Genomic DNA, 23572 nt, shown 5'->3' on the forward strand with positions numbered 1-23572 from the left:
TTGGCCAATACTTAGAATATTACTCTTCAAGTCTGGCACATAATATACATTGGAAATAAAATCAGGCGTACCATTCTTTTGTTGAATCATGATCTTGCCTCTTCCTTTGACGGGAACTTTGGAGAAATCTCCAAACTTCACATCACCATGCACTCCTTCTTGCAACTCCACGAATAGGTCTTTTCTTCCACACATGTGGTTTGTGGCTCCTGAGTCAAGAAACCACACATTCTTCAAATCTCCATTTTGTTGGCATGCCAAAAGAAGAGTTGGCTCTCCTTCTTGATTTTTGGATTCGGAGTAGTTACTTTGCTCATTGTTCCAACACTCATAGCTATAATGCCCATATTTGTGGCAATTATAGCATTGAACATTGGATCTTGCTTGGTCATGACCTCCATTTAATCTTTTATCTCGACTATGTTCACCTCTTCTACCACCTCTTCCATTGTTGAAATTTTGAGTTCGGCCTCTTCCACCATTGTAGCCTCCTCGACCAAGACTATGGCCTCGACCACGACCACAGTTGTTGTTTCCACCATCTCTTATGTTGTTACTAGCATCTCGAAATGCTTGAGATTGCCCTTGATCATTTTTCTTTTTGATCTTTGGCCTCCACTTTTGATTGAAGTATTTGCTCTGTATTAGCTGCTTCAATTTTATTTTGCTTCTTTTATTCATGGACTTGAAGTTTACCCATTAACGCATTGATGGATAGAGTATCCACATCATTAGCTTCTTCAATAGTGACAACAATATGCTCAAACCTCAGTATCAAAGACCGAAGTATCTTCTCCACCACTCGAACATCATCTATCTTCTCTCCATTCCTCTTCAATTGATTTACGATAATCAATATCTGAGAAAAGTAGTTGAAGATATTCTCCGTCTCCTTCATGGTGGCGACTTCAAATTCTCCCCGTAGTTGTTGTAGTCGGATTTGCTTCACTTTTTCTTCTTTAAATATGATGGAGAGAGTATCCCATGCTTGCTTTGCAGAAGTTGCTTCAGCAATTCTTTCAAATGTCACCTCATCCAAGGCTTGATATAATTGAAACAAAGCTTTCTTGTCTCTCCTTCTTGTAACCCTCAAAGTCTCCTTTTGATTTTGATTGTACCCTCTCTCTTGATCTGGTGTAGGCTCGGTGTAGCCATCATTAACGATCTCCCATAGATCTTGTGAGCCAAACAATGACTTCATCTGGATACACCAATTCCCAAAGTTCTCTTTAGTAAGCTTTGGGATTTGCATTTGCACACCATCACTAGCCATTTCCCTTAGGATCAGTCTTCTCAACAAGACAAGGCTCTGATACCAAATGATAGAATTGAAGAATCTCAAATATAAAAATAATAAATACTCTTCTCTTATGGTGGAAAGATGACAAGAAGAATACTTGCTTCGCTTACAACAATGGGCAAATCACCTTCCTATTTATAGATGCTTTTTTATATTCCATAATATTTAATTCATGCATGGAATACTAAGGAGCATTTACAGAATTCTATGTATTTAACTCTTCATCTATCAAGAAGCCTATTCCTTTTTACAAGGAGGCCTTTCAGATTTCCAAGAGACCCTTTAGTTTTCCAAGAGGTCTTTTAGTTTTCCAAAATCATTTAATGATAAGTTTAAAATAATCCAACAAAGTGTTCGTGTACATGCTCCAAGTTTCAGCTCTTTTTGATTATGGTAAAGAAATAAGGAAGGTGAACCAATTGAAATAATTGCAATGGCATTTGATCAAAAAAATTATAAAAAATGAGAAAAATATTTCAAACTCAAGAGATAATAGTGATCCATCCGTTGATTGACATGATCACAAACAATTCACCTAATGCTTTTTCCTTTTAATTAGAATAGTTGCATTACCGCACAAACTGAAATGCTATCTTTCCGCCCCATGAATATATTATTATAGTTTTGTTGCAAGCAAGGGATTTAGCATATCATATGAGAAGCACCTTTGTGAATCTTGATATTTGGGCTGTCAGGTTCCTTAAATTAGAATGCTCCATATGCAGGAACACTTAGTAGTTCCTTATACATACACAAATATATACATACATACGTATATACATACATATCCGCACCCCTTGACATCTGCTAAATTTCTGATTCCTACACTGACCTTCCAATTTATGAAAATACCAAACACTAGCCAAAAATTTAACACATTAGCATGCTGTAATCTAATATATACACATACATACATACATACATACATACATACATACATACATACATACATACATATATATATATATATATATATATATATATATATATATATATATGTATGTATATATATATATGTATGTAAAGGACCGGAGGTCTCTATGCTGGCAGATTCGCCACGTGTATATATGGTATATTTACCAAATGTACATGAAAAATAATAAATAGTATTTAAGTATATATTTTGACTGGACAAATTGTATTTAATAAATATTAAAACGTATTTATGTGACATTTATATAAGGTATATCTTTGGAATGTCTGCCATGTGTAGACATGATATATTTACAATCTATAGATGAAAATGAAAAATAGTAATTAATAAATATTAAATAATATTTAAAAAATATATTTATGTCATATTTATACATGGTGTATCTTTGAAACGTTTATACATGGTATGTGTATAATAAATTGAAGGTTAATTTATGACCTCAGATAAATATAAAAGAGATTTCTTTCTTTATTTATTCTAGGATCTTGAGAGGAAAAGGTCCAAAATTAGACAAAATTTTTGGAGATTTAAAACTCTAAAAAAAAGATAGTTATTAGGTTTGACTAGGGCTCTTAAAATATGAAAAACTTTTTGGGGTGCCATTGTAAGATATATATGGAAGGAAAAATTTAAGTTTCTATAGAATTGTTAGGAATTTAAAACTCTAAAATATATGTAAGATTAGCTAGAATATGAAGACATAGAGCCTCTATTTTTCCATGTGTATACATGGTATATTCGCCATACATCTATGAAAATAATAAATAATATTTAAGTATATATTTAATTTTGAAAGGATAAATAGTATTTAGAAATGTATTTATGCCATATTTATATATGGCATTTTTTGGAACCTCCAGCAACTATTAACTATATATATAATATATTTGACAAGTGTATATGAAAATGATAAATGGTATTTAAATATATGCTTCGAAAGAACAAATAGCATTTGACAAATATTAAATAGTATTTAGAAATTTATTTATGTCATATTTATATATGACATATTTTGAAAATATTTATACATGGTATCTCGCGCATTGCATGGCTTTATGATAATATATATTAAAATGGAGGTTTTATGATAATATTATATATTAAAATGGAGGCACTGTCTCTAAGTTGGCAAAGCCTCTATATGCCACGTCTATATATAATTCTTGCATATTTTCTTTTTGATGGAAACTCTTCTGCATTTAATATGACGTTTATGGTGTATGCTTTGAAAATTACCTAGCATCATCGGGAAGATTATAAACATCATGTTTGAATTTTATGGTATGCAATTAATACGCTATGTCTTAGTGTTTGGCTTTCTAAATTTTTCTGATTTAGGTATGGATGGAGGTAATTGGATCGTAATAAATTTTCTTAACTTTGACGGTTCACGAAAAAGCTTAAAGGATAATTAGATCGGACCCAAACGGCCATCTTAGAATGTGTGTTTTTTCATGCTCAGGTTTAGCATGGTACTGCACAGGATGAGATCTTTTCCTTTTGAAGTTTTAGTTTGTACATTGAAGAGCATTAGTGCCGATATATACAAGAAACGATTGGATAAGAAGGAGCATATTAGGGCAGAGGGATAGGGGTTTTGCTATCTCTCTCTCTCATCTTGATCCTTGTTGACTACCATGGGGAAGCCAGAGCTGGTGCTATTGAACTCGATGACGAAGCAGGAGGCGTTTAACCTATTGATGAAAGGAAAGATGGGGATGTACGTCTATAACGTCACTCCTTACAATTATGGCTATGCGCCTACATCGTCTTCGACGTCCTCCACAGATCTAACCCAGGCCATTTCCCTCTTGATCTTTTGTTATTGTGCTTTTTACTTTGTGTTATTTTGATTGCATTCTATCTGGATTTTTTGGATAATTAAAAAAATGATTAGTTTTATATAAAATAATATTTTTTTATATATTATATATTTTTATACAAAAGATGTATTCTGAGGAACGCGCGGGTAATACGCTGGTCGTGGACTAACCTTGCCAACCATAGGAATGCCGTTTGAACAAGAAGCTAAGGATATCTTTGTACGTGGGGACAGGTCAAAGCATGGACAGATTTGGGCGGCAAATGCGGAGAACGGCTAAAACGTCCACCATGCATCCATTTACCCCCCGACCCTAACTAACTTCCAAAACAGGAAATAACTTCCGAAGACCGTGAGACCATATAAAAACCTGCAAGCCCTCCCCACCCCTCGTAGGTGATGAGAAGGGGGGGAGTCATGAAATAAAAGCCCGGGCATTCTCTCCTTCTTCACCCCTTTCTCGCTCTCTCTGCCCCAAACTATTTGGCAGGACCTCTCCTCGAGGCAGAGGGAAGGGGGGAGGAGCAGCCAACTCGTTCAGCTCCAATAGTCTCCTGGTAAAGCATGGCTTCCGAACTCGAACGGAAGCAGCGAAGGAAGAAGGTGATCGCCGGCTCCTCCACCATCCTCCTCCTCCTCTTGGTGGTCGGCACGGTGGCCACCACCGTGTACCAGGCCGACGACAAACCCGATCCAAACACCAGGACGATGCGCTCCACCACCAAGGCAGTGAAGATGCTCTGCGCCGGCACCGACTACAAGCAGACCTGCGAGACGAGCCTGACCAAGTTCTCGAACACCACCACATCCGACCCCAAAGAGCTTCTCAAGGCGGCCGTCGTGGCACTGATCGACGAGGCCAGCAGGTCCTTCTCCCAATCTAGCGTCTTCAAATCCAACGACAGCAGGGTCCAGGATGCAATTAACGACTGCTGGGAGATGTACTATGATTCCAAGGAGGATCTTGTGAAGACGCTGAACAGAATCATCGACACCGGCCTCGAGCACCTACCGGATCAGACCCTCAACCTGAAGAACTGGCTGAGCGCCGTCCACTTCTACCAGGAGACGTGCGTCGACGGGTTCCCGGAGGGTGAGCTCAAGAACAAGATGAGGAGTGCAATGAAGGCGACGAAGGAGCTCACGAGCAATGCGCTCGCCATGATCGGACAGGTTTCCGACTTACTGACGATGCTCGGCGTGCCGTCGTGGAGTCGCCGCCTCCTGTCGGTGGAGCACCGGCCGGTCATGAAGCGAGGATACCCCTCATGGGTTTCTGAAGGGGATCGTAGGTTGCTTAAGGAGCACCTCAATTTCAAGCTCAAGCCCAATGTGACGGTGGCGAAGGATGGGAGTGGGGATTTCGGCACCATCAATGAGGCGATCAGGAATATGCCGCTAAAATATAGTGGAAGGTAAGTCTAATTCTTTCTACTCCCGGGGTTGGTAATTTCATCGTATATATGATTTCCCAGTGATGATGATTAAGCTAATGCGGAGGTTAATATGTTCTTAAAAATAGATACGTTATCTACGTCAAGGAGGGGATCTACAAAGAGGCAGTGAATCTGACAAGTAAATATGTCAACATTACGATGTACGGTGATGGACCAAAGAAGACCATCGTGACCGGAAGCAAGAATTTCAAAGACGGCACCAAGACTTCACATACCGCCACATTCGGTAAGTCTATCAATTCTACTACAGAATCGGGCCATTATGGATGCCTACTAGTTTTTGAAATTTGTATTAATAAAATGGATGCCTAGTGGTTTTCAGAATGAAATGAATTGTTCAATGAAATGGATGCATTTGGTAGTTTATTTTAATAGTTATGCTGTGGACAGTTATGAATTATGTAGAAATTTAAAAAAAGAAGAAAATCTCCGTTGTGACACCTCAAATTCTCCAAAATAAGTTATTCTGGCGGGTCTTATTCACCAAAATAGCTTTTTTATGGCAAATCAAATATGTCATAATTCATGAAGAATTCATCATTATTTAATTCTATATTGACGAAGCAAGTGCACCAAAATATTCTTTTTTGATGAAGCATAAGCACTACAATAGCTTATCTATTTAGACGAATGATACAACACTATAATCTACTTATTTTGATGAATGACATGCGTCACAATAGACCTCTACTTTGTCCACAAATATTAATTGTGGTGTGAGCTCATTTGGCATCATTCTGAACGCTACAATAGGCCTATTATAGTGATTTTTCATCCTATTGCGGTGAATTAGATGCGCCACAATAGGCCCTATATGTAGTAGTGCAAGTTCAAAATTAAGGATGATAATAAACTTCAAATTGTTTTGAATCCGTTGCCCGTTTGGGTGTTAGGTTTGCATGCTTTCCTCAATATTCACTAAGGTAGCTATAGTTTCGTGGTTAGAATGTTAAGCTATAGTTGTAAATTCCTATTCAGAGTTCCTTTTTTTTTTATTTTTTCCTTTGGGAATCCTGAGCTTTTTATATACTACCAAGCAGCATTTGGTTCAGTTTTAAAGCGGGTAAAATATTGGCTAAAACCTTGAACCTACCAAACAGGCTCTGAAAAATAGGAGCAAGGAAAGAACAGTGATGTAGGGTAAAATTATCCAAGACTAACTTTTCAACCGAAAGCTAAGAACAGCTTTCAAACAAAACTAGGAACGACGTGACACGGACATGCATAATTACTTGTCTTTACATTTTTCCCCCTTAATTAACAAAATTGGAGTTCGAACCAGTCATTGAATCTTAGAGTGGCGAGGAAATAAATAAAATGGCGTCACTCTCCAAGGATCTAATGAGATAACCCCTCGGAGATTAGCTATTAAATATAAATAGGAAATGAAGGTGAAAATTTTCTCAAAGCCTAAGTTGCTTTATCGTGCAGTTGCTTCTGGAGAGGGTTTCATGGCCATCGACATGGGATTCCACAACACGGCCGGCCCGGAGAAGGAGCAGGCGGTGGCCCTCCGGGTGCAATCCGACCGGTCCATCTTCATCAACTGCCGGATGGCGGGGTACCAGGACACCCTCTACGCCCAATCCCACTTCCAGTTCTACCGCGGCTGCGTCATCACCGGCACCATCGACTTCGTCTTCGGCGACGCCTCCGCCGTCTTCCAGAACTGCCTTTTCCTCCTCCGCCGCCCCCTCGCCAAGCAGCGGAACATCGTCACCGCCCACGGCCGCAGCTACAGCCACGAGAGCACCGGCTTCGTCATCCAGCACTGCAAGATCAAGGCCGACAGAAGCTTGAAGAAGGCCGAGGAACAAAAGGTCGAGAACTACCTGGCCCGCCCATGGAAGGCCTACTCCAGGACCATCTTCATGGAGAACCAGATCAGCAGCTATATCCACCCGGCCGGCTACCTGCCGTGGGACGGAGACTTCGCCCTCAAAACTCTCTACTATGCCGAGTATAACAACAATGGCGAGGGCTCCAACGTCAAAGCCCGTGTGAAGTGGCCGGGCTTCCATGTCATCGATAGGAAGACGGCGGAGAAGTTCACGGTGGCCAACTTCATCGAGGGGAAGAGATGGATTCCCAGCAGAGGAGCTCCTGCTCATATGGATCTGTACTATCGCTGATGGAAGAAATGGGACAAAGCTGGTTGGCGTGAGAGGCTACTGAGAGGATGGGAGAGGTGGGTTGTTGGAATCGGTCATGTATCATGAGCGAGCTGGTGAAGGTGCATGGTATGGTGGGGTGGGGCTAGAGTGAGGGTTTCTTTGTGAAGCAACATGGGAATTGATTGATCGCTGGTTTTTAATTTGATATGGTTGTGTATTCTGGTAGTCTTGCTCCAGATAGTGAGATTTCACTTGCCATTATCGTTTTCCTTGTTTTTTTTTTTTTTCCTTGTTTTTTTTTCTTGGGAACTTGCTAGATATGCGTGCGAGAGGAAGAAAATCTTGGAGATAACTGGCATAATTTTCAACCAAAACAACACTTCATTGACCAATAGATCATGTACGTGGCTATCCGTAGTATAGATTGCGGACAAGAGAAAAGATAGCCTTGTAGTCCGAGTAAGAAGCCATTGCTGCATTGCCAAATGGGTGCATCCTTGTTTACCGATTCCCAGCTGTCGTCTCGTCTGTGCCAATAGCTCCAACGCGACCCAGCTTTAAAGTCTTGATTCCAGTATCTGGGCGGCTAATTAGTTTATCAGAAACAATGTTAGGCCTCTTTTAGCCACTAAATGAGTTATGAGCTAGCGTTTTAGTCATTCTATTCAAGTTGATATTAGATGGATTATGTGGGGCGCGAGTCTTGACTTAGTCTTTCCTTATTAAGTATTCGTGATGAAGGTTAACATAAGAATATATTCATCAATTTATGTCCGCGAACCTCTATAGGACCCCATGAAAAGTTCAGATATTGGATTCCACACTTTGAGATGGCATGGAGGGATGAAAGAGTTTGAGGAGCGCATGTACTGCCAGGAAACCTGAAAACGAATCACCAATATGATCAGCATCCTCCACATTAATCCTTCTCCTAGTGATCATCATCAGCATCACGGTAGCGGCACTGGTAAGCAAACACAATGACAATTTGAGCCAAAGGCTATCTCCGACATCTACTTCCAATTCTTGAAAGGTAATGTGCACTGTCCCACCCTATCCAGATTCTTGCTAGACGTTAATCTAGCATTTCTTCCGCAAAGAGCTCAGACTTCAGAATATCTCCTCCATTGTAGTCTAAATTGAAGACACCAGGGTCCCAATTTGCTATGCAAGATGGCAAGGAGTTGTTTGATGATGCTATCGATCAACTTTGTTTAAGGCTTGTTTGGATGATTAGGCTAAAAATTTCATTGATTTGTAGATTGGGCCAGTACAATCAACTAGATAATAGGAATACATACTGGACTACGTCCTTATATGTAGGCACCCAGGAGTGGTTTGGGAGTGGACCAGCCCAAGTCCCATAGAAAACAAAAAAAGACCTCAGCAGGCCTTTCTTTTTCGTCCTATAGAATTCAGAATGGCTCACTTCCAACCCACTTCAGAGTATATATATATATATATAGGGGTAGCTTAGTCTATATTTTTACTAGATAGCATGATGTATCGGTCCAATTTACAAATCCAATGAAATTTTCGGTTCAATTATCCAAACAAGCCCTTAGTTTCCTGCAACCATCTTCACAAGAAGTTCCAGATCACATTGAAGATCAATGACCGGAGGACATGGCTCAGTGTAGTGATCAATTACCTAAGATCAGTGCAAAATGCAATTCAATAGCTGATGTAGTGAAAGAAGATCGATTGATCTTTCATGAGAAAGATACAATCCGAGTCCATCAGAGATGGTGGGGGGATAGTGGATCCCCTCGGGTCGCTACAATGGATTAGACTGGTGACAACATGGACAATATCCAAATGGTAGGCCTGGTTGCAGGCCCACCATGAGTAGAAAGGAGGCCTAAGTATGGGTGGATTCCTTTGTTATTAATTTCTAATTAATCTTTACTAAAATAATTATGATATAAATCAATCTATTTAAGGTTATAAAGCTATGTGTAGGTGCAACAAATGTAGCAACATGATGCTACTTCCCCTCATGTACTACACTTAACTATCCTTGCAAAGGGTTTGATTATTGATGCATGCATCACTTGAAATTAAAGAGGCATCTGGAAATAGATATATGAGTTTTTCTTTTCTTTTTCTTCTTCTTCTTCTTTGGAGTTACGTTTGAATCCTGATTAATTGTTGGGGATTCTATCGTCCAACTAAAATTTGTCATCTAAAGCTGTTATTTTATAACCTGAGCATGTCATACCCTTGTTTAAAGGGGAAGACCAGGATTCAAGTCTTGAGTGATGTTATCTCCAAAGATTTTGTCTTATTTGGTGGAAATTCTCTGATGAAAATCTTGGGCTCGAGTCTCAGACCAGTCTTGTAGAGACTCCCTCCAATGCAGTGGGGCTCTCTTAAACTTAAAAGAAAAAAAATAAATAACAAAGAACAAATTCTTTTGCATCAAATCTAAAACTTGCTCTTGGACACCTCCTGCTGAATGGTTGCTACTTCAACTCACTAAGCAGTCATCACTTATGGTTGATAGTCCTTTCACATGTCACAGAATAGATCTTAAAGCTTGCTTCTCCCAATGCCTCCAACCTGCAACATAATGGTGGAAAGCTTGTAAGAACTGCAAAATCCAAATGCCATAACAGGCATTGTCACACATGATCACCAAAATTCAGCTATTTTTAAAGCTCATGATTCTTGGTGTACAATGTCTTCTTCTTATAAATGCAGGCTTTAGAGACAGATGTATAAAGTACTCAGTTCTTAGATGCATGTGGTGATCATTAAACAAGTGCAAAAGATTCGTATTAGATCAATCTTCACCTAAATTCATGAACAATATGTATATATAATTCCAAATGGTGAAGTTGATCGCACAAAGCTAGCCCTTGATCATTAGTTAATCTAAGTATTTTCTTAACAAGGTGTGAGAAAAGAACAAAATTATGGCACCATTTGCCTAGTTTATTATCTGATTTTGTCACTAACACAAGATAAATATTCTTTGAAAAATGTGCCAAATTGGAGCGTACATTGTCACTTGAATATAAAAATGGCTATTTAATAGATAGATTTGAAAAATATGTATTTACATTATTTTATAAACCAGTAATAATTTGGGAAATTTATTTTTTATGTCTTGATTAGATGAATAGTAAAAGCATAAATTTTAGCATACTATGATCGTTATAATAGGTTGTTGGCTAAATAATTGTTATCTACGTACACATTGAATATCTATTGTATAGGTAAAGCTTAGACTGAAAAAAGGCCGCATATTATCCAATTAAATTGAAATTATTTTCATATCTAGTTTAGATTGGATTTGAATAGAAATTTTTATATCGAATCAGATTCATATATGGATCCAAATATATGCTTATAATTATGTAGGATATTTGGTTAAAGAGCCTACTAGTCAACCACCATGATATCACTAACTTCTAATATGTAATTATCATTTATTATACTTATCTAAATTCCTTTTACATGATAAAATATGGTCATCTAAAATATATTATGATATTTCATATTTGAATAATTAATTATTTTCATAAAAATTCAGTCCTCTTCTTTTTGTGAATAAATAAAAATAATAACTTCATTTTATTCTTTGTAATATATTAAAAATATTTAAAAATATCTATTATTTCAACATATTTCTATATTCATATATATATTTCTTTAAAAATAGATAGTTCATGATTCTTTTTATTTATGTTGTAATTAAAAAAGTAATAGCAATATTTAATGTAAAAAAGCCTTTTATACTTTGTATTATATATTATTTAAATAATTTTAATTTTAATATACTTTTTGTAAAAATTAGGTTGGATCAGTGATCCAAACTTTTAGCCAAGTCGACCTGTATGCAAGTTGATGAATAACTATATCTTAAACTATTGCTTGATTATGGCACATTGCTTGCTGTTTAGATAGTGAATGTTGTATCCATTTTTTATTACTATATTATTTATTTAGTTTCAATTATTAAAATATACTTAATATCTAATTTATGTCCAACTAATATTCTACTTATATTGATTTTCATTTAAAATAAATATTGATATGCTTGATACTTGATTTATAATTATCTATTTAAAATAAATATAGATTCTAATTTTGATATCTATTTTAATATTTATATCTATATCCAAATTTATTGAAAAATATGAATATAAATATAAATATATATGTCTTTCATCTATTTTCAATCTTAAAGAGTCATGTCTAGCCATAAAATACCAGTATTTAACATTTTTCACATTGACATACAGGGTCCTCATATTTGATTACTCTATTTCACATCCATCCTGCCTAGCATATTTTAGTATAAAAAATAGGGTCAACTATCATTATGTGTATATATATATACACACACATATAGAGGCAGACTTGAATAAGGTCGATCAAATTTGAACTCACATTCGATCAAATCAAAAATGGACAATGGGGGTCTTATATCAATAATTTAAACGTTGGATATGATCTACTATCCCAAAAGTATTTACACATAAAAAATTATATGATTTGAAGATCCCTGACCTATGCATCAAGTGATCAAAAAATATATATAATTTAATTTTATTTAGACTGTCCAATTTTTGACTACTTGATGCATAAGTTAGGAGTTTCTAAATTATATGATTTTTTAAGTGCAAATAGTTTTGAGGTATTAGATTATATTCAACAGCTTAGATCATTGAAGTAGGATCTCTATTATAGAATTTTGATTTGATCGGATTTGAGTCCAAATCCGATCTACCTGATTCTAGTTTGGCTTTCTAAGCTTTCTCTCTCATCTCCCTTACCATAAATATAATTTTTTTTAACACATTCTTTATATATATATATATTGTGCAGAAGTAGAGAGTACACAAACTAAAATAAAAAAATACATAATTACCTTTTTTTTTTTTTTTTGGGTTCAAATGCCGGAAGGGAGTTACCAATAATAATCAGCGACCCTTACAATTACCATTAAAATGCTCGGCAATTATCAATTTAAACTATAATTCTCGTTTATCTTTACATATAATTCATCCCTAGCCCATTTCGACAGACTAGTTTTAAGATTGGCAGTATTTAAATACTTCCCCCTAGTTCAAACTTTGGACATCGCTGATTTTATAACTATTTACAATTCATTTTAAGTTGCTAAGCCCATTAAACCTAGGACAAGCTGGCCCATTATTAATACAATTTCAGAAAAATTATGACAAAAAATATAATATATTATATGAGCTCCTAAGAAAGGAGCCAAGATTGCATGATGTAAAGCATCATCTAAAGAAAAAAAAAGTAATTAAGATGTAAAAAAATAAAATTTTATTTATTTTAATTTTGTAGATCTCAAAAATTATAAGTCACCATCTACCAAACAAACAAAAAAAAAAAATCAAAAGTCTCCAACATTATCATAATCATTAAATTTGCTCTAATGTGCATGACAAGTATTCAGTTCTAGTTGTAACAACAAATTCAGGTGGAGTGGACGATAGATTTGCCAAAAAACAGTGGATGAGAATCCCATGGATTCAATGTTTCAGCGTCCCTGAAGTCGGAAAGCCAACTACTTAATTCTTTACTAAAACTTTCTCTGCCCCTTAATCACCAGACCCACAGCCTTACACGGTGCCTTGCCCCATCACCTGATGTCGAAAAAACACAAAAAAATTTGTGCTTTGCGCCCTGTTGCCAATTCGCCCACGCCATTAGCCTCTCGTCGCCTACTCCGTGGGCGACTCCATCCAGAAAGATAAGACCTCAAAGCTCTCTCTCTCTTTTTCTCTCTTTCTCATAATATTCGAGAATTTTTTTCGGTGGGCTATCGCTTTGAGACTTGGCGTTTTCTCGGACATCACGATTCCTCCTCTTTAAAAGCCGTTCCACGCCCTCCACTTCGCCATGCGCCGATTCGCGACGGAAAGAGCCAAGAAGCTCATCGTTGGCTCTTTTCTCTCCTCTCGATCGCCATCGCCTTCTTCGCATCTCTTATCCTCTTCTGCTGCCGCCGCGGCGTCCGCCATGGGCTCCACTCAATCCCCTCCCGTTACTCTGGATTCTATCAATCCAAAGGTGCGATCTTTTCCGGTTTGGCCCATCAAGATGCCTTTTTGATCTCATAGTTTGGATTTGCTGATGATTTTGTGTCTCGTTTTTTGCTGGTTTGGTCAAACGGCAATTGCTTTTCTATGTTTTGGATCCATTTCTCTCAAAGCTGGCTTTTTTATTTTATATTTTGCCGATTTGATTGCCAAAGATTTGCTTTTGATGGTTTATTTGACTTTGACTTTAGTATTTTCGTTTCATGATTTTTCTGTTCCTTTTTATCAGCTACAGCGGGACTGGATTAATAGGACTGCTTGTGGATCCCTCTTGTGATCATTGAAAGGCGATAGTTTCAGCCCCATGTTTGCTTCCTGATGGATTCTTCTTCTTCTTATTCTTAATCCTTCCATTGGGGTCCGTCTTTTGTTGTGTTTCATGAATGCGCTTCTTCTTATTCTTCTTCTTCTTCTTCTTTCTGAATTGGACTTCGAATTTAACAAATTTGAAGGCCTCCTTTATCACCTCCGCTTGGTCTGTTTGTTTTTCTTTTTCGTTGCTGGATCTTTTTTCTATCTGTCTGTTAATCAAATTTTTTGGCCTTTCCAGCAAAAAAAAATAAAGGCCAGATAGAGACATTTCTTTTTCCTTTGTTTGGTTTTTTCCCTTCGCAACACTGTAGGTCCATAAACTGTTGTTGTATACTTACACACTCTAACTCTTCATCATTCAGGTCATAAAATGTGAGTATGCTGTCCGTGGAGAGATTGTGAGCCATGCCCAGGTACTTAAAGTTTCTAGTCAACAAATATTCCATATTCTTTATTTTCTCTCTTTTTATTGGATATTGTTGTAATAATAAAAAAGTAGTGATTATAAGTGATATTGGATCAGAAATATATGCTGACTCAGTTATATGGTTCAAAAATAATCTGAGCTGCTGGAGTTAGAATGTTCTTCTTGTTGTAATATTCTGACTATCAGTTAGCACTGGCTGAATGCCTAATTATTTTTAGTTCAAATTCTAGACATAGTTTAGATTTCCTCTTTACTATGGATCATTTTGAGCATCTGCTTTAGCGAGCCTCTTAAACTACATCAGGGTGTATTGAAAACTGAATTCCCAAATCAACTTCTTCTCTCTCTCTCTCCCCTCCCCCCCTTCTCCCTGTCTCTTTGTTTTAAAGCCAATTGTTACTGCTATCTACGTCTTATTTGGCCTTACCCTCTGCCTTTTGTATTCTCCTTTTTTTTTACTTTCATGTATAAGTTGAGATACTCTTCACACTTGGCAAGTTGTAAGGCTGAACTGTTTAAAACTATTTTTTGATTTTACCCTCTGATGCAATGACTATCAACTGGTATTTATCACTTACAATTGTGCTCGAACTCATTCTACCACTCATATATAACACCGTGGATACACTACACTGGTTTTACTCTCATATATAACAGAATTCCTTTTTAATCTTTTTGGTGATATTCTGATATATACATATTCACCCTTTTCCATGGTAGTGAAAGTAACTTGTTCTCTAAATGCCTTGCCACCACTAATAATTTAAAAAATGTTTTCTGCAATCTGACTCTGTTCCATGTCATTTATGATTTCCTATCTTTAGCAGTTCAAGAAATTCAATTTAAGATGGATAGAGGAACATGTTCTATTTCTGGAACTTGTCCAATTAGATTGTTTTAGAATGAAGGGTATAGGAACCTTGTCAATGCAATGTGTTTCTGTCTTGACTCTTGACTAATTAGATTCTGTTTATAATTTTTGGCAACTTGTGTTTTCTCTATCTTGGCAAATGGTTATATCATGTGGCTCTTTTTTTAATTTGGAATTTGATATATGCATTGGTTGGATATATCAGAAAATCAAGCTAAGTATTCTGCTGACTGCAATTACTTTAAATTTCATATCTGCTAAAGAATCTCTCTGCTTTTGGCCCAGCGCTTACAACAAGAGTTGCAAACCAAGCCAGGTGCTCATCCCTTTGATGAGGTGTGTATTATTAATCCATTTTCCCATTGCATTATGATGTTTTGGAACTAACATGGCACTTTTAATTTGTGTTCGCATTAGAAAGCTGTCACTTCACATTGTGTATGTTTTCAGTTCGTTAAATTTGTTTAAAGTTTCATTTTAAACTCCCATTTGTTCTGGCAGATACTTTATTGCAATATCGGGAATCCCCAATCTCTTGCTCAGCAGCCAATTACATTTTTCCGGGAGGTCAGTGTGCTATTGAAGTTTAACTAGTATAGTGAGGTTCATTGTCTCTTGGATGCTTATGTATCCTATTTCAGGTACTTGCCTTATGTGACCACCCATCCATTTTGGACAAAAGTGAAACTCATGCCTTATTCAGGTAAAGTTAACCAAATCAGAATACATTGACATCAGAAACTAAGTTTGTCATCACCGGTATTATTCACAAGCACTGTAAGGGGCGATAATATAGAAAGATCTATTTCTTATGTTGTCTAAATAGCACTGTCTGAAGATAAACATGGTCATGGCTATTATGTGGTAGGATCATTTTTTTTTTATCCATGGATCTCTTTTTGCCCTTTTTCAATTCACTTTCTCGTGTCATTCTTTTTACATGGAAGACCTAAAAGGATTTTCCCTGGAGAAAGGTGGGGGCTTTCGGCTTTTAGATAGATAAGGAAGAATTCTCTCTTCTACTCACATTACCATAACAAAATCAAAAATGGGTTTTTTTGCACATAACCCCTTCCTTTATAGACTAACTGCATATGAATATTCCTCTTTTACCTATTTGCATTTCAATATGTTCCTTATCCCAGAATACTACCTGAACTAAACTTCTACCATCCAGAGTGGAATATGTAATGTGTTTTTCTCATGTCTCCCCATTCAGAACTTTGTAGTTTGTAGCAAGTGATCTACGCAACCCCCCGCTGCCATCATATATGCCAGTTTGATCTATAACCAAGATCTTAACCCTAGCAATCATGGTACCAAGGAGCTCAAAGCATAATGAATGTGACAATGAGAAGCACTTGTAGCTCATTAGCTAGATGCTCTGAAAGACTAAGGGCTAAGTAGGGGCATCAAAAGAAACATGGTAAATGTTCCATTATGGCTGACAGAACATTAATATGGATGCTTATCGGGGAATTTCTTTTAAAATGGGAGTAAGTTAAAATATCAGTATGTCAAAGACTGGTCTTGTGCATATACATATAAGGAAAAAGGGGTCATTTGCAGGAAAAACATATAAAAATTTGTAATGCAACATTAATTTTCACTATTTTTTTTGTCCATTCCCTATTTTGTTGCTTTATGACATATTGGCTTCTCCTTCATTACATTGTGTAGCTTATCTGCTGGTTGTTCCGAATAACTCCCCAGTTTAATTGCCTAGGCAATATAGAAATATCTTCTTTCACCTAGATCAGGTTAATTTAGTGTGGCCAGCTTCTTTAAGTAGTAAGAACTTCTATTATGCTGTTAAACAAACAAAGAAACTAAAGAAAGAGGATTTTTTATACCATTTCTACTTGATTATTAACTGTTGCATGTTCTTGCATCAAGATTTATAACCCTTGCGAACTCTTGACTTTACATTATTAGAAAAACTACTCATACTTAGGCTACCACATTTGAGCTTCTATATCTTGTTGCAGCGCGGATGCTATAGCACGAGCATGGCAGATTCTGGACTTGATTCCTGGTAGGGCCACAGGTGCATATAGTCATAGTCAGGTAAAAACATGCTCAGTAGGTGTCCCAAGAATATTCTCCTTTTAGTCCCATGAGCTTGAGGCTTTTTGCATTCTTTGTTCCAGGGAATCAAAGGCTTACGTGATGCTATTGCTGCTGGGATTGCGGCCCGTGATGGTTTCCCTGCCAATGCAGATGACATTTTCCTAACTGATGGAGCAAGCCCTGCAGTACCTACTTGACCTTTAAAACTTATGATAGTCCTTTTTCTAATGAGTGAAGAGAAATTACCAGCTTAATTCTTTTGCTTTCCCTCTCTTAGGTGCACATGATGATGCAGTTATTGATAAGATCCGAGAAAGATGGCATTCTCTGCCCCATCCCTCAGTACCCATTATACTCTGCTTCAATTGCTCTTCATGGTGGTTCTCTTGTATGTTCTTTACCTGGCTATTGAGATTTACTATGTATTCTTTATTATATTACAGAGATATGTCTGACTCATTGCCAAGCATCAAGTCAGTTCATTTAGGCTAGACAGATCAAGAATTTGCTTTGGAAGATTGTATAAAACAAACAAACCAAACAAAAGAATTATTTGGTCTCAGGTCCCATATTACCTTGATGAAGCAACAGGATGGGGACTGGAGATTTCTGAGGTTAAGAAGCAACTGGAAGATGCTCGATCCAAGGGCATTGCTGTTAGGGCAATAGTAGTGATAAATCCAGGCAATCCCACGGGACAGGTTTGTACTTTTTTTTTTTTTAATCCTTTTAGTCCCTCCTTTTTTGGGGTGCAAGGAGAGGTTAGGGGTTCATGAAAATCTTTGGATGGAGAACTAAGCATTATGTTATAATTTTGATAATATTTTGACATCAAAGCAAGAGAATGGGTTATGTTACATGTGCATGGACATTTAATCCTCTTAATTAAAAAGAATGATTGTTAGTAGTTTTCACTAAAAGTTGGTTATGCAAGAACAACTCTTCTATCCATGAGCAGATAGAGTATCTTCTTTGAGCAATGATATAGTACCACCAATATGTTTCCCTATTTTCTATGATAGCTTTATAATTAAGGTTTTGGCACATGATTTTTTTTTTCTTTATTCTTATTGTAGTAGTATTATTTCTCCAGGTTCTTGCAGAGGAAAACCAGCGAGAAATAGTGGAGTTTTGCAAGAAAGAAGGCCTTGTTCTTCTAGCAGATGAGGTGAGATACGTACTTAATTCTTTTGAGAAGTTAAAGCAATGTCAAAGGCCATAATCAGCTTATTAACTATATGCTGATGTACTCAAGAGTTTCATTGTACTCAGTGCCTCTGGTTACTAATGCACTATGTTAAAATTTATATAGGTATACCAAGAAAATATCTATGTTGAAAACAAGAAATTTAACTCTTTCAAGAAGATCGCAAGGTCAATGGGATATGGCGAGCAAGATATTTCTTTAGTATCATTTCAGTCAGTTTCAAAGGGTATGGATCCCTGTTTTAGATCAAGAAATGTGTGTTCAACTTTGACCTGAATGTCCTTGATTTATAGTCATAATAGAAATTGCTGTCATTTCCATTAGGGTATTATGGGGAATGTGGAAAACGGGGAGGCTACATGGAGGTTACTGGTTTCAGTGCTGATGTGAGAGAACAGATATACAAAGTGGCATCGGTAAACCTCTGTTCCAACATCTCTGGCCAGATTCTCGCAAGCCTTGTTATGAATACACCAAAGGTGAGTATTCTGTTGCGATCAACTTATTTACTATCTGGCAGTGACTAAGCTTAGAAAAACGTCTATTCTTGAGGACTCACCAAAATTATCCATGTGTCATAATGAGTGGGAAAGTTTTATTTCATTTACTTAATAGAGTTTTGTATGTCATTGCAAGAAAACCTGCAGGTTGGAGATGAATCATATGAATCCTTTATTGCAGAGAAAAATGGTATCCTGTCATCTTTAGCTAGGCGCGCGAAGGTTAGTTTTAACCATTCTTTGGTGATGTTTATTCTTCTCAGAATTTGAAAAAGATCAAGTGATTATTTGTCCAAGAAAAATTAGTGGTCTAGTTTCGTCTGATTCATGTGATGTGCACTGGCTCTTTTGACAAGTTGCATTGTTAGAAAAGGAACCTTTGATCTAAGTTATTCGCATATTCTCTTTTTGTGCAACAAGGGCTCCTTGATTTTTAAGCTTATGAAGATTTTGTTATCCTCTTCACCTATTGGATACAGGCTTTGGAGGATGCATTCAATAGCTTAGAAGGTGTGACATGCAACAAGGCAGAGGGAGCAATGTATCTCTTCCCCCGTCTTCACCTGCCTCAGAAGGCAATCGAAGCTGCCAAAGTAGTTAATGCGGCCCCCGATGCATTCTATGCTCGCCGTCTTCTTGATGCCACTGGAATTGTTGTTGTTCCTGGGTCCGGCTTTGGGCAGGTGAACTTGCTTATACTAAATCTATGAATATCTTCTTGTTTGTGATCAGCTAAAACTATGGAATGCACTGACCTCAAAAAATAACTGATGTCTGCAATTATTAGTTGGGTTGTGATACTAATTACATTTTTTCTGTTTCATTTGGAAATAGGTTCCTGGAACATGGCATTTCAGATGCACAATCCTGCCGCAGGAGGATAAGATCCCGGCCATCATCTCCCGTCTCAAGGCATTCCATGAATCATTTATGGAAGAGTTCCATGACTAGGCCTCGTCTCCAACTCACCGAGCCATCATCCCTGTGATGTTATCTCTCTGTCTCACGTATAAGATATTTGAATCGGAATAAGCAATCCATCCATCCATTCTTTTTCCCTTTTGTGGATGGACCAAGTGCACGTTGTCACTTGACTGTAATATGCTACAAGCACAGGCTTCCTTTAGAAATTTAATGTGATTTTCTCAAACATGTTTGGCCATTCAGTGACTACTTGTTGGTTGCAAATGTTGCTTCTGTGCAGGGTTTTTCATTTATATGAACTGCAAACTGCTTTGTTGTATGAAGGCTGTGCTGATGAGATTTGCTACGTTTTGAATGGATTGTCCAATCATCAATTTTAGTTGTAGGTGGCAACAATTGAAGTCCCAGCATGATAGGGCCTGTCCCAGCCATCCCATCTTGTTCTATTGAGATCCCGGCACATGAGACCGATACGGAACTCTAAGAAAAACCTATTTTCGACCTTCGTTTTGGCCATCGCTCCTTCATCTTGATCAGATCATGCACTGATGCGGCTGTTCTGATCAAGATGTGTTCTAATTTTTTTCTTTTATAGATGATATTTTGAATGGCTGAGTCATCATCAAGAGGAAGAAGAATGGAAGATTGAGTGAGTACTGGTTCTTTTCTTTTCTGTTGATGCATCATCATCATCAAGAGGAAGAAGCACGACCTTCGTCTTTTGATTCTAAATTTCCCACGAAGAGGAGAATCGCTTGAGAAGAAGAAGGGAAACGAGAGAAAGGAGGCATTTGAATTTTCTGACGAAGAGCCAATTAGAAAGAATGGAGGCATTCAAACTTTCCAACAAGAAGCCAATCAGGAGGAAGGAGAGAAGACAAAAGGAGGAAAGAGGGTTCGACTAATGAGTACAGCCCTAGTAACTTTTTTTTTTTTTTTTTTTTTTTTCATATGGGTTTGGCTGTATTTTTTGTGAAAAAAATGATTGAGCTTTTTTCTGCAACGTTATTCGTTGGATCGCACTCACATAACTCTCAAAGCACTCTGAAATCTCTCACTTATTGGCACAAATTACGATGTTTGTGTGATCCACAATTGGAGAAAAATGAATAATGAATCATTCCTTCGAAAGATATAACCCCTAATCTGACAATGATTAGACTCACAAAAAAATAAAAACTATATATATATATATATATATATATATATATATATATATATATATATATATATATATATATATATATATATATATATATATATATATATATATATCAGGAGAATTTGATAACCGTGATACTCTCATCCTGGATGATTACCTTGATAGGTATATATATATATATACCCATGAGACATCACCTTGCGATGCTCACAAGACTTGTCTGTTTGGGTAGGCCACACCCTTGCCCGACTAGCCCTCTATCGTCTCTTCGCTCCACTACAGAGATCAAGAACGCATAGAGTAGTCTAGACAAACTCCTCAAGGATAAAACCTCGAGATATCCCCTTCCCACACAATGTGGCTAGCTCGTCCAACCAACATTGCCCCGAATACCTCCACATGAGATCATTCAGACGTAGCACCACCATTGCCCACACAACTGTGCCACGGCGGACCCATCTCCTACGGGTCTGGGGGAGTCGGGTACGCGGCCAAAGCTCCGCGCCCCTCCTCAAACCAAGAGGAATCCTTGAGTATCCACATATATCATGGCGGACCACCACCATTCCAAATATCACGCGTCCCGAGCCCCCCGATATCATGCCACGGCCATGCCGCTCCTTGACGAACCATTGCTCCCTCACTACCCCAGCAAGGCATCCCCCTAAATCTCACCCTGGGGGTTCCAAATGATCGAGTAGTATTGCAAATTTTTGCCAAGTCAAATCCTTCGCAGCACCGTGCCACGCCCATGCCGGCACCCCCTGCGACATGCCTGCGGATAAGTCCCTGACAATTCTCCCCCACTCAAGCTGTCGACGTCCCCGTCGACGTCTAAGCCACTACTTGAACATTAGTCACCACAGTCAAATTTTCACTGTAGTAACTATAGATACGGCTCCTCAAGTCAGAAACACACGATCTTGATGTCCTTGATCCTTTCTCCACCACTGAGAATCCATCATCCACACCACACTGATTCCTCCACAAAACCAAACTGCTACAAAATCCAACACCAACCTCTGCTTTTGTCCTCCTCCAATGGTCTTTTAACCTTCAATTACATGGCATTCCTCGGACTCTTCCAAGGCTTAACTCTTGATTGCCCCAATCTAAGAGTGGCCACTGCATTCTCTAAGCTTGCTGCAGTCCTCTGACCATCAACATAACTGAAAACTTTGTGGCACTCCTCGAACTCTTCTGAGATTTTACTCTCGACTTTCTCAATCTAAGAGCTGCCATTGCCTCCATCAATGCAAAGATTCATTATCAGAAACATAAAATGTCACTCCTTGAACTGTGTCCAAAGCTTAACTCCTATCCACCAGTCTCAAAGTGGCCCATCACATGAGTCCCCTCTGGCAACTCACTTCCAAACACCTGGTCTTGTAACATACCCACCTTGCAGTCTTGTGGTAATTCCGACCTTTTCCATTCAACACCAAGACTTCGGACTCTACCACACTGCACCGATGCCAAGTACTCACAAGTCGCCTCCATAACTCTGCGTTGTCCCATACCAACACAGATACATGACTGCTTCCAAGCGGGATCTTGATATCCGATCAAAGCCGCTTTCCACTTTGCTCAAGTGCCTAGACAATCCAGTCTTCACTCTGAGCACCAGTTGTCTGTCTCTACAGAACCATTTGTCCATGCTGTTTCCTGCGATCCCCAACTCGACTGCTTCTGTGTCTTGACTCTGAGTCTGTAATGCCAATGCAAGGCTACCCCTTTGGCCTGCCTCACTCTTACGATTCCAGTGCATCGACACCCATTTGCCTCGACATCAGGACCTTGTAATGCCTCACAGCATGATCACCCACCCATTTGCCTCGACATCAGGGCCTTGTAATGCCTCACAGCATGATCACCCTGGTAGATGGAGAGGATGGTACTAGCTTTTCCTCTAATGGTATAGATGGTTATATCACAACATAACCGTGATACTCTCATCCTGGATGATTACCTTGGTAGGTGGAGAGGATGGTACTAGCTTTTCCTCCCCGATGAGTATAGATGGTGTCCTGGATGTAAAAGCAACGGGATAGGTAACTCTTAGGTTTTCAATTTTCAATAATTGTAATATGTTATCCCCACCAACGGACGGCAGTCCCTGGACAAAAGATTGGCGCCATGCTCAGGCACAGACCTCATAATTTTATTGCTGAGGCAGGCGTACGTTTATGTTACACCATTAAATGTCTTTTCTAATGCAAATTGCTCAGCCGAAAAGGTATATGGTAAAATCACCATAAGCATGTAGCGTTTTCTCAAATATGATTGATACTGGCCTTTTGAGCACCTGCCCTCATCACCAAGGACAAAAGCCTCAAGCCACCAACCCCACCAGCTGCCTGCCTTCCTCCAATGAGACAGACTGGGTTGGCCA

At 38.0% G+C, this 23572-nt stretch overlaps 3 protein-coding genes across 5 annotated transcripts; 2 read left to right on the top strand and 1 right to left on the bottom strand.

The window, feature by feature from the left end:
* Positions 1–673: 673 nt before the first annotated feature.
* On the bottom strand, positions 674–1273 carry LOC140853081 (uncharacterized). Its single transcript, XM_073247185.1, has one exon. It carries the CDS (start codon positions 1271–1273, stop codon positions 674–676), a length of 600 nt encoding a protein of 199 aa, XP_073103286.1.
* Positions 1274–4454: 3181 nt separating this feature from the next.
* On the top strand, positions 4455–7832 carry LOC105056660 (probable pectinesterase/pectinesterase inhibitor 13). The gene is made up of 3 exons (XM_010938946.4): positions 4455–5471; positions 5579–5739; positions 6945–7832. The coding sequence occupies exons 1-3, from the start codon at positions 4621–4623 to the stop codon at positions 7643–7645; spliced, it is 1713 nt and encodes a 570-aa protein (XP_010937248.1). The 5' UTR covers positions 4455–4620; the 3' UTR covers positions 7646–7832.
* A 5472-nt stretch (positions 7833–13304) lies between these two features.
* LOC105056662 (alanine aminotransferase 2) lies at positions 13305–20244 on the top strand. 3 transcript variants are annotated; one of them, XM_010938948.4, is made up of 15 exons: positions 13305–13678; positions 14382–14432; positions 15603–15653; positions 15819–15884; positions 15959–16020; positions 17306–17384; positions 17468–17572; positions 17665–17775; positions 17951–18088; positions 18481–18555; positions 18700–18820; positions 18919–19073; positions 19242–19316; positions 19574–19777; positions 19929–20244. In XM_010938948.4, the coding sequence occupies exons 1-15, from the start codon at positions 13508–13510 to the stop codon at positions 20043–20045; spliced, it is 1581 nt and encodes a 526-aa protein (XP_010937250.1). In that variant the 5' UTR covers positions 13305–13507; the 3' UTR covers positions 20046–20244. The 3 variants fall into 3 exon arrangements, 2 of the variants coding, with proteins under 2 accessions (XP_010937250.1, XP_029123827.1); XR_003802390.2 differs by having other exon boundaries at positions 13321–13678; positions 19231–19316; positions 19929–20030; XM_029267994.2 differs by lacking the exon at positions 17951–18088 and having other exon boundaries at positions 13331–13678.
* The last annotated feature ends 3328 nt before the right edge of the window (positions 20245–23572 follow it).

This window comes from Elaeis guineensis, chromosome 13, assembly GCF_000442705.2.
Source record: "Elaeis guineensis isolate ETL-2024a chromosome 13, EG11, whole genome shotgun sequence".
NCBI lineage: Eukaryota > Viridiplantae > Streptophyta > Magnoliopsida > Arecales > Arecaceae > Elaeis > Elaeis guineensis.